This window comes from Amia ocellicauda, chromosome 22, assembly GCF_036373705.1.
Source record: "Amia ocellicauda isolate fAmiCal2 chromosome 22, fAmiCal2.hap1, whole genome shotgun sequence".
NCBI classification, from domain to species: domain Eukaryota; kingdom Metazoa; phylum Chordata; class Actinopteri; order Amiiformes; family Amiidae; genus Amia; species Amia ocellicauda.
Window position 1 is genome coordinate 1375019 of NC_089871.1, and position 16131 is coordinate 1391149.

A 16131-nucleotide genomic window follows, 5' to 3' on the forward strand; every position below is an offset into this window, starting at 1 on the left:
TCCTGAACATCAGATTTGTCCCCCTAAAGACCGGCACTGCCCGCTCCCTGCTCCACCGAACCAAATTGATGAGTCGGCCTCTCGCAGGGTCTCCGTCAAACCCACGGCCCCCCGGCCCCCGCTCTCCGCTCTCTCCCTGACCTGAGCTGCCATCTCTCCCACCCGGCCCCTTTCCTTGCTCTCGGCTCAGCCTCACAGTGTGTGAAATAAATAAAAAACCCATTAAAAAATCACTGCCTGGGAGATGACTTCATCTGTCTCGTGGGCTTCTGTGAGTGATTGAAGACTCATCTCTCTGCCGGCCCCGAAACTTGAGTCGGCACTGCCACCTTCCGGCCAGCAGCAGTATTGCACCCCCCTCCAATGGAATAATAAATCATATATTCAAATAAATAATACTACAGATCATAGACTAATTACGAATGTCTTTTCAAAGAAGCTAAAGATCAGTTAGCAGCAGCACAGCTAAATAGCGTCTTTTCAGGGCTTTTATTGTGCAGTTTTTTGCAGCTATAATAAACACACCCGCGCGTCTCGGGCCGTGTCCTGCTTGTCCTTCGTGGTGTCTGAAGAAGACAGGAAGTGGTGTTGCCAGTTCGGCTCCTACACAGAATGTGTTCAGCTGACCCTCTGGAAAGTGATGTTTTAATTAAACATGCAAATCTTCAATTAATACCCATTTGGCAATTAATTAGCCTGTCAGCTTAATCATATTGAGAGTCTTAATGCTGAACTGTGAGTCCGGCTCGGTTCGCTTAGTGGAAACGCATCCCTAACCTGAGAAAAGCCTGAGAAGACTCGTGCCCCCCCGGCCCAGACCACACCGTAACTAATTTCAACACCAAACAGTGTTTGAGTGCACAATGCAGCTAAATAATAAGAGGTCAGGCCATCTTGACTTCGTATGCATCCATCGATACAATTTGCGGCCGGCCGCGGTTCTGTTTGTGGGTGTGCCGAAGAGTTGTGGGAGCAACACACATGAGATGAATTGTTAAACAGGGCAGTAACTCCTGCCAGGATTACCCTGAATTACCGTGTACCTCAGTCATGTGTGTGTCGCTGGCTATAGGGGCACCAGATACCGCCTCCAGTTAGAGGCAGCACGCGTGTGGGACGGCCACTCGACACTTCATGCCACCCTTTTTGAGCCATATTTGTGCTTCGTGTGTTCGTGTGTGTGCATGTTTCTGTGTGTATTTGCATGTATGTGCATGCTAGGTCTCCTTCTGTGAAGGGGCGATCACTGGACTTCCATTTATTTACTTTTTTGTTGTTAAAAAATGAATGACATTTAAATGTAAAAAGGTGTATTTAATATTTAAAACGAATAGGCTTGCAACTGTGGAGATGGCAAAGCCCCCAGCCCTCAGATGAGTGTGTGTAGTGGGGCGGGGCGGGGCGGGGCGGGGCAGGCTCCACAGCTGCAACCCCATCCATACTGTGAGCTGTGCATCTCAGGGCTCAAATGCCATTGTCATTGGATTGTTTGTTTGTTTATTTATCATTTTGCATTTCAATTTTTTCAACTTTTTAACAAAAAAAATACAATGAATTTTAAAGCGTTTTGCTCTGTTTGCAAAGTTGCTCCTGTTAACTTCACTCCAAATAATACCCTGGGCATTTTCCCAGCGTGTTTCAGGGTAAATATATATTTTTAAATCTATAAATGTCTCTGTCCTGTGTCGGCAGCACAGTGTCTCACCTGATTTCTGTACTTTCAGAAAATGGGAGGAAAATCTAATCGGGAGCAAAATGTTTTAAAAATCCCAACAGAGTGCGTCTGGCATCGAAAAGCAAGATCACTCTGATTAACAAATGATTTAGGATTTATTTTTGTGTGATGTTTTTCCTTCTAACTGGGTATTTTTAAGATGTTTTTTACTGTCACACATGTATGTATGTGTATATATATGTATATTATATATACATATGTTTGTGCGTGCAATGAAAATATGAAAGTGTTGATAATAAAGTTTTAAATAACCATTAATCTTCTCCTTCTCTTCTTTTTTGTTTCATGCCGCGTGGATTCGCTGTCTATCTGTTATTGATGTATTGTATTATTCTCCTGTGTGTTATGATCTATTCCCTCCTGTACGTCCTGCAGAAGAAAATCATGATCATTGTGTGCTGTGTGGTGCTGGGGATCGTGATCGCGTCCAGCGTGGGAGGAACTCTGGCGTGAAACTCACAACAGACACACGGACAAACACACACATGCACGGACACGCATACATGCACATACAGCAACTCAAATTCATACAGACAGACAGACGCACACAGACACACACTCGCACACCCACACTCTGACGCTCACTCTTCAGCACAAAGCGTGGCAAAACTGCTTGACTTGACCACTTTACAAAAAACCAAACCACGAACGAGCAAACATTCAGACAAACCCGACGGGGGGAGGAGTTTTTCTTATGCATGAGTTCTTTCTTTTTTCTTTTTGTAAACGTGTGGTTCTGCAACGTGTTTACCTGGGTGTTGAATGTTGTTATATGACCAAGATTTTAAAGAGAAAAAAAAAATAATGATGTTTATGAGATCTCATTCTTAAGGAGGTTGTTGGTGATCTAGCAAAATGTAATGTTGTGCACACATTCCAGAAAAAAAGCTTTAATTTATTATTTGGTTTTTAAAATGTAATTAGCCCTCTGTTCCCAAACCCAGTTTGTTAAGCACCTTGTACCGTCACTGGAATTGCAATGAACCGGCCATGTGACGAGTTTCTCTGAGTAACCCCTCATACGAGAGGCCTGTGCGCCACTTTAGATGCAGCACAGAGGCGCTGAAAACAGAGCGGGTCTGACGTGAAGGAGGCCGGTGTTTCATTTCAGCCGTGGGAGTGGGTACGGCACGTGGCACTGACTGGGCCGGGTGGGAGACGCCTCCGCTGGCAGCCACGGTTACATTAGCACACTGTGTTCCTGCCGTTTGCGCTGGGGAGGCGAGGAAGACTGGGGTGAGCGAGAGAGAAAAGAAAAAAGACACGAAAGCAGTTCTTTTCTGTTTGCATGTTGATTTTGCTTCTGATTTTGAAGGCCCTGGCTGTGTTCAGCATGCTGGGGGTCCGTGGGTGTTTGTTTTACAGAGAGCAGCCATATTGTGTAATTCGTGTCATTGACATATGACTGGCTCGGTGTCCAGTGTGTGGAGAGCTGTGTCTCTGCTTGTCCTTTAGCGTCTAGTGGCAAGTTTTTTTTCCTCGTGGTCTTTTGCTGGTTCCCCTGTTTTATTGACTCTCGTACCGGGCCGAGTTTTTGGAGAAGCCCAACAGAACCCAGTGTGGCTGCCAGCGTGGACGGCCGACCTGCTTTACGTGTCGCGTTTAAGGGCCCCCCCGCAGACGGGAGGAGCAGGGGCCGCGGAGAGGAGGGGGAGGGAGCAGATGCTTCAGTATTATACATCACAGCGTCACTTTCAATACTTCTTCCGGTCGCCGGGAACGTCCTTTGAGGCGTTTCATACTTCGGGTCACGACCTCTTTCATTCTGCCTTACTTTTTCTTTGTGTCTCTGCGTGTGCGTGTGCATGCAACGTGTGTGCGCGGGTCTGCGTGTGTGCATGCTATGTGTGTGTGTTTGCGCGCATGTGGGGGACAAAACATAGCACCTGTATCAAACCACACGTGTCTTCGTTACGTTAGACGTTTGTTTCCTTCTGATCGAACACCTTGTTGCCCAGAGATACCAAGGAATCGGAACGTGGGATACAAAGACCCGAGTCTCCGTCGTGCGTTCCGGTGTGGGTTTCTTCTGATTTTCTTTTCTGTGAGATGGATTCCCTGTATAACACCAATTGAACCCCATCTCCTTTCCTTCTTTTTACTTTTTTTACCTTTGAGAAACGTCTGTATGGCTGTCCTGATGATGCATTCACTCCACCTAGAGTGAGGCTGGGATCAGTTCTTCGTGTGGACACCTTGATCCATTTCCACATTTCCAGGCCCGTAGATCCCCTAATTTAGTCATGATTGCCATGCTTTGTGGGCCTTTTCACCATCGACCACGTTTCTGTCCAGAAGCTGTGGAGTTCCTCAGGGCTGTCTCTAGGTAACAGCTGCTATGGCCGCCCTATAGGCCCAAGGCATTCACACTGATGAAGCTTCGATAACCTCTTACCTGTGTAACGTTGTGACCCAAGCATGCCAGGCTTACAGGGTCACCACGGCAGCTGTGGTCTCCGCAATAAAGAGGGACAGACCGACGGAACGAACGACCAACCAGATCGTCTTCGAAAACATTCCCTCGTCCCTCGGGCACAGCGAGTCCAGCACAGGAGGGGCAGCCCACTGGGACTGCGGCCCGTCCTCATGCCCGCGTCCTCCCCGTCCCCTCTGCACACAGCTACTTGTTGTTTTCCTGGTTAGGAGTTGTGTGCAATGGCGATCATCACCCAGCTTGCATGTGTGGCCGGTCGGAGATCCGGGTGTCGTCCTTCTGTGCAGTGCTGTGGATAGGCGTGTGCGTGTTCCTTTATTTTTGTTCGTTCTGGTTGTTTTTGTTCTAGTTTTTTTTTTTTTTTTTTGTCCTGATGTGTTCTCGTATAAGCTATGGAGAAGTGCTTCGTAACGGTCCCGATCGAATGTTCTCTGTATTTTTCCTCTATTTCTATTCCTATTGCTTTTCACTTATTTGAAAAACAAGTCTTTCTGGACTTCCAGCTGTCTTTGAAGTTGTGCCCTTGAACTCTGCGCTGCGCTGTTCACTGGTGTCAAACCCTCAGCTCTGTAGGAGCAGCAGTCAGTCCTGTTGATTGTGTCCCCCAGGCCCCCAGGGTAGGGGGAAGAGCCTGATGCCCCATGCGTGTTCGCTACGGCTGCAGTAAAATACTCGGGGCTCCCTGGCTCACCCAGAGACCCTGTGTGCTTTAGATGGACATGCGTGTCCTGTCCCTGGGACTTTGTGTCCTGCCAAACCCTGTGGTTCCCTGACCTCGATGTGCCTCCTGTTCACATTGAGGGTCTGAGGTTGGCTGGTGGAAGGAAGGGGGCGTTTTTGTGAAGCTCTTGGTGAAAGCTTAGAGAGACCGGAAGTGAGCAGACAGTCGTGACAGGACAGGACACTTTTGCTGCCCTTGATTGCCTGGATTTAGAGAGTTTTACGTCTGGAAAAAAAGTTACTTCTATTCGAACAAAAGGTGAAATAGATCAATACATAAATACATGTTTTTAAACTGCCTGGAGGAGACTTTTATTTTAGCCCTTTGACAGATGTTTGTGGGACACTATATAAAGTTCAGTGTATTGCTTGATTTAGTGGGAGGGAGAACAAATAATTGAACAAATGTAATTAATGAATCGGCAGAGATCTGAGTGGCTGCAGACCTTGTTCTCAGAAACAAAATGGCCCGCCGGTCCTGACAGACGGGCTGCAGGGTCCCTGTGCTCCTGCGTCGGTCCGCAGCCTGGCCAGGGCCGGGGCAGAGGCTGTGTGTGGCCCTGGGGTGCCGGTCCAGCCGATTCGTAACAGGGCTTAAACTTTAACCACACTATGCAGGCCGGTACCTAATTAGCACGTGTTGAGATCCCAGAGTACCCCAGATAATGTAACTGCGTTGGAGCCCTGTTGACTGGGAAGCCTTGTGCCTCGCTCTATGTGGCCCCCCACACCGGGCCCGTGGAGTTGTGACATCTCTGTTGTGACCCTAACTGTCCACACACTTAAAGGCCGACGCGTTCGCCAGCACGGTCTCCCTGTGTCAACACAGGCCTGGACACGGCTCGCTATCTGGGATGGCACCCGTACCAAAGATATGAATAAAATGAAATAAAATAAATACTCCTTCTTAAGTAATAAGTGAAATGAGTGCTGTATGTGTATCAGTACAATCCCGAGCCATAGCTGCTCGCTGAAGTCTTGTGTCCTCCAAGCCAGGCAAACTGTCCTCGACCGGGAGGAAGTGCTGAGCTTGTGTCCCAAACTGAATATAGACCACAACACGCTGTAGGAAGTGCCAAACCTCTACAGTTCATACATAGATATATTGTATTTATTTTCTATTATTATTTTATTAATGTATTTATTTGTTTTTTGTTTTTAAATACAATACCTTTATAGTTTTTGGTTCATGAAAGTGTAATTCTTTGTTGATTATTTTTAATATGGGCTGAGTATTTCAATGAAAAAAGCTTATGCAATTTTAAACGGTCAAATATATCTGTAAAAAAAATAATTAAAATGTTGTTGACAGTCAATAAAGATGGAAAGATTTACCTGGCGCTCAACTGTTCTAGTGTCGTGATTGGTTGGCACTGTTTTCCTGCTATAGATGGTCTGGTTTATAGATTTTACCATGTGGGATCCATACTTGAGTGATGTCCTTTTACCTCACCTGACTATAGAAGAGAAAAACCTGAATAAATGAGTGGAGGAACATAATGAATGCAGATGCCTCCAAACAGGTGTGTTGCATGATACAATTAAGCAATTAACATCCTATCTGCTCTGTGGCATGTATACAAATGCTGAGCAGGCCCAGCTGACCTCGATTTTGGATCAAGATGGCAAGAGGAAAGGATCTAATGGCACGAATGGCAGGAGCTCCAGTCACACAGACGCTCAAGTGGCTCGTGTTCTGGACAAGTGGGCAAGTGCATGTGTGGGACACCAAGAGAACGGGACAGGCCTGACTGCTGACCCCTACAGTGAGGGGGTCCGGAGGCTCTGTTACGCTGTGGGGGGAATTTTCCTGGCATGGTTTGGGTCCACTTGTCCCCTTAGAGGGAAGAGTCACTGCAAATCATGACAGAGTGATCACCTTTATCCTGATGGGAGTGGTCTCTTCCAGGATGACAATACCCCCCATCCACAGGGCACGAGGGTCACTGAATGGTGTGATGAGTATGAAAATGTGACTCATTTGCTCTGGCCTTCAGTCACCAGAGCTCAACCCAGTTGAACACCTATGGGAGATTCTGGACCGACGTGTTTGACAGCGCTCTCCACCACCATCATCAAAACCCCAAATGAGGGAATATCTCGTACAATCTGTACCAAGAGCATTGAAGCTGTTCTGGGGCTCGTGGTGCCCAACACCTCACTGAGACACTGTATGTGGGTTTCTCCTTTAATTTCTCACCCGTCTATATATGTATATGTTTCTTTTCATCAGTTTGTCCAGTACTTACCAGTTCTGCCTCTAAGCAACATACATTCACAGGGGCAGTTGTGCAGGTTTGTGCATCTGTATTAAAAACCTGTTCATTACCAAGCGATGGATCACCGACAAGAGGGCTTCAACAAAGGACATTGCACAAAATGCAAACCATGCAAAAGAGGCTTGGGAAGTGGTCTAGACAGCTGTGCACACACCATGCTGCGACTCACAAGGCCAGTGATCAGTGTCGACTTTTATTAGGCAAGAGCAACACGGCAGAGAATACAATGAAGGTACATTTTCAATCTTAAAACACTCTAATGGACAGAGGCTGCAACCTGTGTGAAAATGGCAGGAGAATGCTGTAGGGGTCTGCAGCACACTTGTAAATATCTAGACCAGGTCGAATCCCTGTCCAACTTCAAGACATCTTGTTACCAGACTGTGTTAATCCATAAAGCTTGTGCATCATGAAGGGCCTGAAGCAGACTGTCTCGCACACCAGTGGTTCTCGGTTCAGACCCGGGGGACCCTGTCTGTGCTGGGTTTCATTCCCACATGAACTCCGTGAACGTGAACTGAACTGCAGTGCTCAGAATCCGGGGAACAAATAGAACTTCTTCATCAGAGTCGTTCTCTCTTTCGTCGGCATCTGCTGTGGGAAGTCCTGGAAGGCTTGCTGCACCTGTGAGGTAAAAAGAGATACAAACACCAATCAACTGCACAGCGCCGTAGCGGACGAACGTGGCACGTGTGTGTATGTGTGTCAGGTCACTTTGAAAATAACTGCCTTTCTTATCGAGCACTCGCACTGAAGAGCAACGTCTTCTCACAGCAGCATCGCCGGTGTTACATGACAGGGGTTTCACTTAACACACACACGTTTCCAGTGGACCCTGCCAAATGCCTCTGACCGCTGGTGATTTTGTGGTGCTTAATTCAAGTTTGACGGGTAAACTGCTCACCTGTCTGAAGAGCTCGTCCACATGGTCCTTATGGGCGTTGTTGTAAAAGATCTCCACAATGTGCCGGACAAACGGTGTCCCGTCCACAATGCTTCTGTAGGACTTGTTTTCTGGGAAACCAAGAGCAGAGTCAGTCAGTCAGGGGTCAGGGGTCACAGTATGCATGACTGCAGGCAGCCGGGCCGAAGTCACAGTAATACTGACCGGGAGTGCTGGAGCACAGGCAGATGAAGTCCTTCTCTTTGTGACGCTTCATCAGGGAGTCGTCCTCGTACTGCGGCTCCGGGGGCACAGAGTCGCTGACCCAGGAGTGACCAGCTCCTTCTGCAATCACACACAGACAGGCACTGAATTCAAACTCGCACTAGGACTTGGATATGTTGCGGGTAAGGAGTCATCATAGTAATCAGCAAGGGGTGATGTATAGATAAATTAGTTGTAATTTTGTAATTATTGCTGTACTGTGTCGCATCTGCAGGAACGCACACCTGCGCTCTGGTGACGGAGCGCTCAGTGAAACTAACGGCTCTGCCACATAAAACACCGCGGCTCGCAGCACAATGGGCGGTGCTGTGGTGTCTCGGTCCACACACTCGCCACCGGCGCTGACGTTTGAGGCCCGGTTGTTTGATAACCATTAATAACTAAGTGATCCAAGGATCCTATCCAGTCTGTTTTTGAATGTTCCCAAATTGTCTCTTCAGCCACATCGCTGGGGAGTTTGTTCAGATTGTGACGCCTCTCTGTGTGAAGAAGTGTCTCCTGTTTTCTGTCTTGAATGCCTTGAAGCCCAATTTCCATTTGTGTCCCCGGGTGCGTGTGTCCCTGCTGATCTGGAAAAGCTCCTCTGGTTTGATGTGGTCGATGCCTTTCATGATTTTGAAGACTTGGATCAAGTCCCCACGTAGTCTCCTCTGTTCCAGGGTGAAAAGGTTCAGGTCCTCAGTCTCTCAGTAGGACATTCCCTTCAGACCTGGAATAAGTCTGGTTGCTCTCCTCTGAACTGCCTCTAGAGCAGCGATATCTTTCTTGAAGTGTGGAGCCCAGAACTGTCCACAGTATCCAGATGAGCTCTAACTAGTGCATTGTACAGTCTGAACATCACTGCCCTTGTTCTCAATTCTACACTTTTGACAATATACCCTAACACTCTGTTTGCCTTTTTTATTGCTTCCCCACATTCTCAGGATGGAGAAAGTGAGGAGTCCACATAGACTCCTAGGTCTTTCTCATGCGTTACTTCATCTAGTTCTGTTCCTCCCATAGTGTCATTATAGTGGACATTTCTGTTACCTGCATGTATTACCTTGCACTTGTCCACATTGAATTTCATCTGCCAGGTGTCGACCCTGAATATTATCTAAGTCCCTCTGAATAGCCTGTGCTGCCGAGATTGTATCTGCCGAGCCGCCTATTTTAGTACCATCTGCAAATTTGACAAGTTTGCTAACTATCCCAGAGTCCAGATCATTAATATAGATTAGAAAAAGCACAGGCCCTAGTACTGATCCCTGTGGAACTCCACTAACAACCTCACTCCAGTTAGAAGCAACTCCTCTAATCGACACCCTCTGTTTCCTAGACATCAACCAGTTCATAATCCATCTACTTACATTACCCTGAATGCCTACAGCTTCCAATTTGAGGATCAGTCTTTGGTGTGGAACCTTATCAAAAGCTTTTTGGAAATCTAAGTATATCATATCATATGCTTTCACATGATCTACAGCTGCAGTTGCGTGTTCAAACAATTCTAATAAATTAGTAAGACATGATCTGCCTCGTCTAAACCCATGTTGACTATCTCCAAGAATATGGTTTTCATTGAGATGCTCCTCTATTTTCTGTTTAATCATTTTTTCCAACATTTTACAGGTGATGCAGGTGAGACTGATTGGTCTGTAATTTCCTGGCTCAGTTTTGTCCCCTTTCTTGTGGATTGGTTTGACATTTGCTGTCTTCCAGTCAGTCGGCACATCCCCTGTTCTAAGTGTCATTAGGAATATTTGAGTTAGCGGCCTATAAATAATTTCCCTAATTTCTTTAAGTACTGTTGGAAATATCCCATCTGGTCCAGGTGATTTGTTGGTTTTTAATTCTGCTAGTCCCTTTAGTACCTCCTCCTTGTTTATCCTGATCTCCCTTAGGGTTTGACTGGACTGGTTGTTAACCTGTGGCATGTTATCTGTTTTCTATTTTGTAAAAACCTCTGTGAAAAACTCATTTAGAACATTTGCCACATCTTGTTCGTTTTCCAAGATACTTCAATTTTTGCCCTTTAGCTGTTTCACTTCCTCCTTAAGCCCGTGTGTCCACCAAAGCGTTTTCCGCAGCTGAAAGCGCCGGCTGCGAGGCTTCAGAGCTCTGGAGGCGCAGCGCTGTTTCAGTGCAATGATACGGAATATCCGCGGAAGTTCCTAATGTCGCAGATAGTTGGTGTTGCTAACAAATACTGACTGTACAATGTCGGCACAAGGTAGAGGGAAGGCTGAAGCACGTAGACAGAGAGGACGGACGGCCGGTGTGGTATTTGGCCCGCCCCTCCTCCACTGTGATTGGACAGCTGGATAAAAAGTGACAGTGACGAGCGCAGCGTTTTACCCAAAGTTGAACATTTTTCAACTCTCGGCGAACGGAAAAAAACGCCCAGCGCTCAGTACTCAGCGTGAAAAAGACGGTCAGAGTCGCGTCACACTTCCAGCGTATTTAAAACGTGGTGCTCCCATTGCAAACAATTGAAAAAATATGCCGACCTCAGGAAAAAACGCTTTGGTGGACACACGGCCTTATTGACCTCTTGCTGTTCTCTTTGCATTAGTTTTGGCTCCAAGAGCTGTTTTTCTGTCTATTTCCCTCATTGCTTTCCCGAACCCTTTCTTAAGATCTCTTTGCAGCTCAACATATTCTATGTAATTTGTTTAGTCTCCATCCCTTTTGTATGCGCTATACAACATTGTCTTCCTCTTGATATTTTTTTGCATACCTCTATGTTTGTACTATTTGTACAGTTTTGGTACATAGTATATTCTTAATAATAAACCCTTCCATTTTCATCTGAATCTGTATCCAGTGTGCTCCAGTCTACCTCTTCTAAGTGCCGCCTCATACCTTCAAGGTTTGCTTTTCTGAAATTGTAGACCATTGTTTTAGACTTGGACCTTGTTTTTTGAAAGAATGCCTCAACGCTAACCATATTGTGATCACAGTTTGCCATTGGTTATCTAACTAGTGTCCCTAGTGTCTCTGACTCAATTTGGGAAATTGAAATCCCCCATTATAACAGACACATCCTTGCTACATGCAGTCCTGATTACACTGTGCAATGCAGTATCTTTCTGAATATCTGAGTTTGGTGGCCTGTAACACTCCTACCACTAATCCTCCAGATCTCTTGTTCAAAAGTTTCACCCACAAAGATTCTGTTCGGTTACTGGGATCTAATTTGAGTTCTTCTGCTTCAATGTCATTTTTCACATATAATGCTACCCCACCACCTCTTCGATTTTGCCTGTCTCTCCTAAACTGTGTGTATCCATATATTGTATTCATCCCCATCATTTTCTGTAAGCCATGTTTCTGTCACTCCTACAACATCATAGTCACCCACCAGCACTGTGGCTTCTAGGTCTAACATCTTGTTCCTTATACTCCTGGCATTGAGGTACAAACATTTCAGGACTTTCCTACTAGCAGTTTCCCTCTGTTTCCTTTCCTTAGTGGAACATCTCCCATTGTCAGAGCTCCCTGCCCCCCTGGTTCCTAGTTTAGAAGAACTGCCCCCGCGGCGTGCTCCCACCTCCTCGGCAGGCCTGGATCAGGATGACCTTGGGTTTGTCCCTCAGGCCGGCGCAGTTCACGGTGTTGAGCAGGTTGAAGATGCGGTCGTTCTTGAACACGTCCGAGCTCTGCTCCCCGTCGTAGTCCACCCCGCAGATGGCGTCGCGGATCCCGTGAGACATGATGACCACGAAGGCGCTGTCAGACTGCTCGTGCTCCGGCCGCTGGGCGAACTGCTGCAAGGTGCGGTCCATCTCCTGCAAACACACACGGCAGCCCAGGTCACTCCCCCAGACTCGGCGCTGGCCCCGCTGTCTTTATGTCCATCTGGCTGTGGGTGTATTTATGTGAATGTGTGCGCCAGTGTGTGCTGGTACGCGTGTGTGTGAGGGCTGTACCTGGGCAGTCAGGTCGTTGTGCTCGTCCACAGTGTAGTCCAGGTCCTGCAGCAGCTTCTTCATGTTGGCCTGGTCCTTGTCCGCCCCCTTGCGCTCCAAGTCGGGACGGGTGAACTTGATGTTGTTGATGATCAGGGCCAGGCGTTTCCGGGTGGCCTTCTCCATTACGGGGTAAATCTGCCCGGGACAGGGAATCAGAAAATAAGGCCAACAGTGAGACACTTCACCTCGTTATGGCCTCAGTCCCGAGCCTGACTTTACTGGGCCGACTCTGCGCTCTGTGAGGAGGAGGGTTCGAACGCACTGCATTCACGAGGCTCGGGGTAACAGGGAACGCGACTGAGATCAAAGTGGAGGTGTGTACCGAATCTCTCTCCATCTCCCGGATGCGGTTGTAGGACTCCGGGCTGCAGGAGATGAGGAAAGGCACCGTGCCGGCCTGGCTGGTCTCTTGCTGGGACACCATGGACGATGGGGCGGCTGGAGGAAGAGAGACCAGTAAGTATTAAACACGCGTGAGTGAGAGTCATGGTGAAGGGTGCTGTATGTGAGTGGGAGGGGCCTGAGTCCTGGTCTGCTGGGAGACATACGAAACTCAGATTCCCGAGGTGAGGTGTTTGCAGAAGCAACAACACCAGGCTGTGCCGACAAGGGATTGCTACGGTTCACGCATGTCTGGAGGGGGATGTGATTTGGGGATACTTACGGCCTGGCGCAGGTGCCGGCTCGGGTGCGGGCGTGGACCCCGGCTCTGATCCCGGAGCCAACTGGGGTCCCAGTTGCAGGCTGTCGAACAGGGAGGGCTCTCGCGCCTGCAGCAAGGAGACAATATCGCTGCCCCAGCTGCCCTTGTTGCGCACACGGTCGATGAGCAAGCGCGCCTTGTCCTTTACGACCGTGTGCCCCTCTGTCACCACCTCCGTCGCCACCTCCGTCGCCACCTCCACCTCGGGCGCCCTCAGCACACCATCCTTCTGCAGGTTGACCAGCACGTCAGAGAAGGCCTTAGAGTCCCCCTCGACCAACATGGACCGCACCAGAGACAGCAGCTTCTTTTCTGCAAAGGGGTAGTCACAGCAGAGGGTGGCATGTGGTCAGCAGTGCCATCCCAAACACAAACACACATCTACACAAGACTTACAAGGACACTTAGCTCATCAAGCTTGTGTTTTACACTCCGAACTGTATTGGGAGGACACCGGAGGCAAGTTACTCTGCCATTTTACTCAGAATGCAGTGCAGGAACACCAACTGAAAGAACACGTAGTCATTGGCAGCTTAAGTTCAATTCAATTAGGCTGCCAATTAGGGTTCAATTAGGGGTCTGAGTTTCTCAGGTCTGAGTGCAGTCGACGGGTGGAGAGGACGGGGGCTTGGAGAACAGGGATTGGTGTGGTTACAGCAGGTGCACCCGGCTCACAAAACCCTGCCAATTGGCTGTGCACTAAAGATTATACCAGTATTTGCAAACCTCGAGCTTCATAATAATGCAATGAGAAGTAAAAGAGAGGAAGAAACAAAGACAGAAAAAGAAAGGTGAAATTGAAAAGAATATGAACTACTGTAAGTTGTCAATGAATTACAGAAGTAAATCCACAGATGATAGCAGAAAGGACTTTGAACGGCTGCAATAAATGGTAATAAAATATCTTCTTCATGTTTTCCTCAGAGAATACAATTCCCACAATATACCAGCCTGGATAATCCTTCAACCCGACTACACTTCCGCAGAGTCGGTCTAGATGAGTGGGAGCGAGTCGTTTTTCATTCATTTTGCTGCTTATTTGTACTTTTGTTTGTGTAAGAAAATAAGTTTCAGAAATAACAAATGGATGTAAAACGCCTCGATGAACACACCCGTTATGTTTAATGTGTTATGTTAAGTAGCTCTATATTTTTAAAGGTATGGCAGTAGCAGTAAAATACTCATAGATGGATATTTAGGGGATGATATTTATATTTTTATATCAAAACGATCACCATTCAGGATCGCAACACTGATTATAATATTCACAAGTATCGAAGCCTATTATTGTATTCAAAAATGTCAATAGGCTTTACAGGGTGATATAGCTGATCTGCCTTGATTGCTGCAGTGAACTGAGGAAACACGGAGTGAACCACGAACATGAATCCCCTCGGAGACGGTTTCAGACGAGCCCAGTGTGGTGGGGTAAACTGAGGGGAATTTCCGTGCATTTTGCAATTCCTTTTAATGTAAATGTAAATTGGGAATTTCCGTGACTTTCGCAATCCGTTTTTGCAATTTTATGGCATACAAAGTCGCAGTGCAAAGGGCTGCCTGGATGTCTCTGTCAGGTGTGGACATGTGGACCAGTGAGGGGGGGCGTTTGTGCATCTTCATCTTCGTTAATAATGGTGTTAAATGGTAGCTGGTCGACACGTCAAATTAGGTTAAAATCAAATAAAACTTGAATAAATAATGACCGTAAACTATAGTTTCAAGTACCCTCTCACTCGGTACACTGTAAGTAACCAGCTGTCAAGATAGCGCTACAATTATTACAGTGTTTCCCTGACTGTCCTCTGCCAGACAACTGAGACAGAGACAGAGCGAGAGAGACAGAGAGAGAGACAGAGAGAGAGAGAGACAGAGAGAGAGAGAGACAGAGAGAGAGACAGAGACAGAGAGAGAGAGAGACAGAGAGAGAGAGAGACAGAGACAGAGACAGAGAGAGAGAGACAGAGAGAGAGACAGAGAGAGAGACAGAGAGAGACAGAGAGAGAGACAGAGAGAGAGACAGAGAGAGACAGAGAGAGAGACAGAGAGAGACAGAGAGAGAGAGCTGTACAAGAAGTGGAGATCACAATGTTATTAACCCGCCCAATGTAGAGAACAGCCTCGCCTGTGTACATGTGTAGCTGAACAGCTGCTTACCTGCCATGTTTTAATCCCAAGTGCAGCCGCTGTCCTCGGTGAAGACGAGACGAGACGAGACGGGGAGGAATTCGCGTCTTCGGGCGGTTTCGCTTTTCAGCTCTCTCTCTCTCTCTCTCTCTCTCTCTCTCTCTCTCTCTCTCTCTCTCTCTCTCTCTCTCTCTCTCTCTGTCTCTCTCTCTCTGTCTCTCTCTCTGTCTCTCTCTGTCTCTCTGTCTGTCTCTGTCTCTCTCTCTCTCTCTCTCTGTCTCTGTCTCTGTCTCTCTCTCTCTCTCTCTCTCTCTCTCTCTCTCTCTCTCTCTGGGAACTGAAACAGCCCAGTCGTTGTCCCGGAAGAGTCATTTCCCCCCCACGCAGCTCGCGGGCCAGTCCCGTCCCGGAGGCGGCGGCGGATGCGTGTCCATTTGAACGGGTTATTCACAGAGCCTCATTGACAAACAAGTAATCCAATAAATCACTATTAGGTCTGTTTTTGTTATTTTTTCTACACATAAAACGTAATATTTTTAACAATTCATTAATTTGCACACTATGATTAATTGTCATCATGAGTAAAATTAAGCAAATTACTAAAAATATCCAGCCTATTTTATGTTAGCAAATTGAGGACCAACACCCTAGTCAAACCCTAAGGGAGATCAGGATAAACAAGGAGGAGGTACTAAAGGGACTAGCAGAATTAAAAACCAACAAATCACCTGGGCCAGATGGGATATTTCCAACAGTACTTAAAGAAATGAGGGAAATTATTTATAGGCCGCTAACTCAAATATTCCAAATGACACTTAGAACAGGGGATGTGCCGACTGACTGGAAGACAGCAAATGTCAAACCAATCCACAAGAAAGGGGACAAAACTGAGCCAGGAAATTACAGACCAATCAGTCTCACCTGCATCACCTGTAAAATGTTGGAGAAAATGATTAGACAGAAAATAGAGGAGCATCTCAATGAAAACCATATTCTTGGAGATAGTCAACATGGG

At 47.1% G+C, this 16131-nt stretch overlaps 2 protein-coding genes across 2 annotated transcripts in view; one reads left to right on the top strand and one right to left on the bottom strand.

Annotated features, from left to right (window-relative positions):
- stx1a (syntaxin 1A (brain)) overlaps positions 1-6223 on the top strand; it is a 57461-nt gene extending 51238 nt beyond the window's left edge. Inside the window, exon 10 of the mRNA XM_066695525.1 lies at positions 2111-6223. Coding sequence (XP_066551622.1) covers positions 2111-2188 — 78 coding nt within the window. The 3' untranslated portion in view covers positions 2189-6223. The remainder of the gene's footprint in view (positions 1-2110) is intronic.
- Positions 6224-7342: 1119 nt separating this feature from the next.
- LOC136718312 (caspase a) lies at positions 7343-15355 on the bottom strand. Its single transcript, XM_066696000.1, has 8 exons — positions 15147-15355; positions 12954-13304; positions 12612-12727; positions 12248-12424; positions 11869-12106; positions 8277-8396; positions 8073-8182; positions 7343-7792 (listed from the first exon to the last, which is right to left on the bottom strand). Exons 1-8 carry the CDS (start codon positions 15151-15153, stop codon positions 7700-7702), a joined length of 1212 nt encoding a protein of 403 aa, XP_066552097.1. The 5' UTR covers positions 15154-15355; the 3' UTR covers positions 7343-7699.
- Positions 15356-16131: the final 776 nt, after the last annotated feature.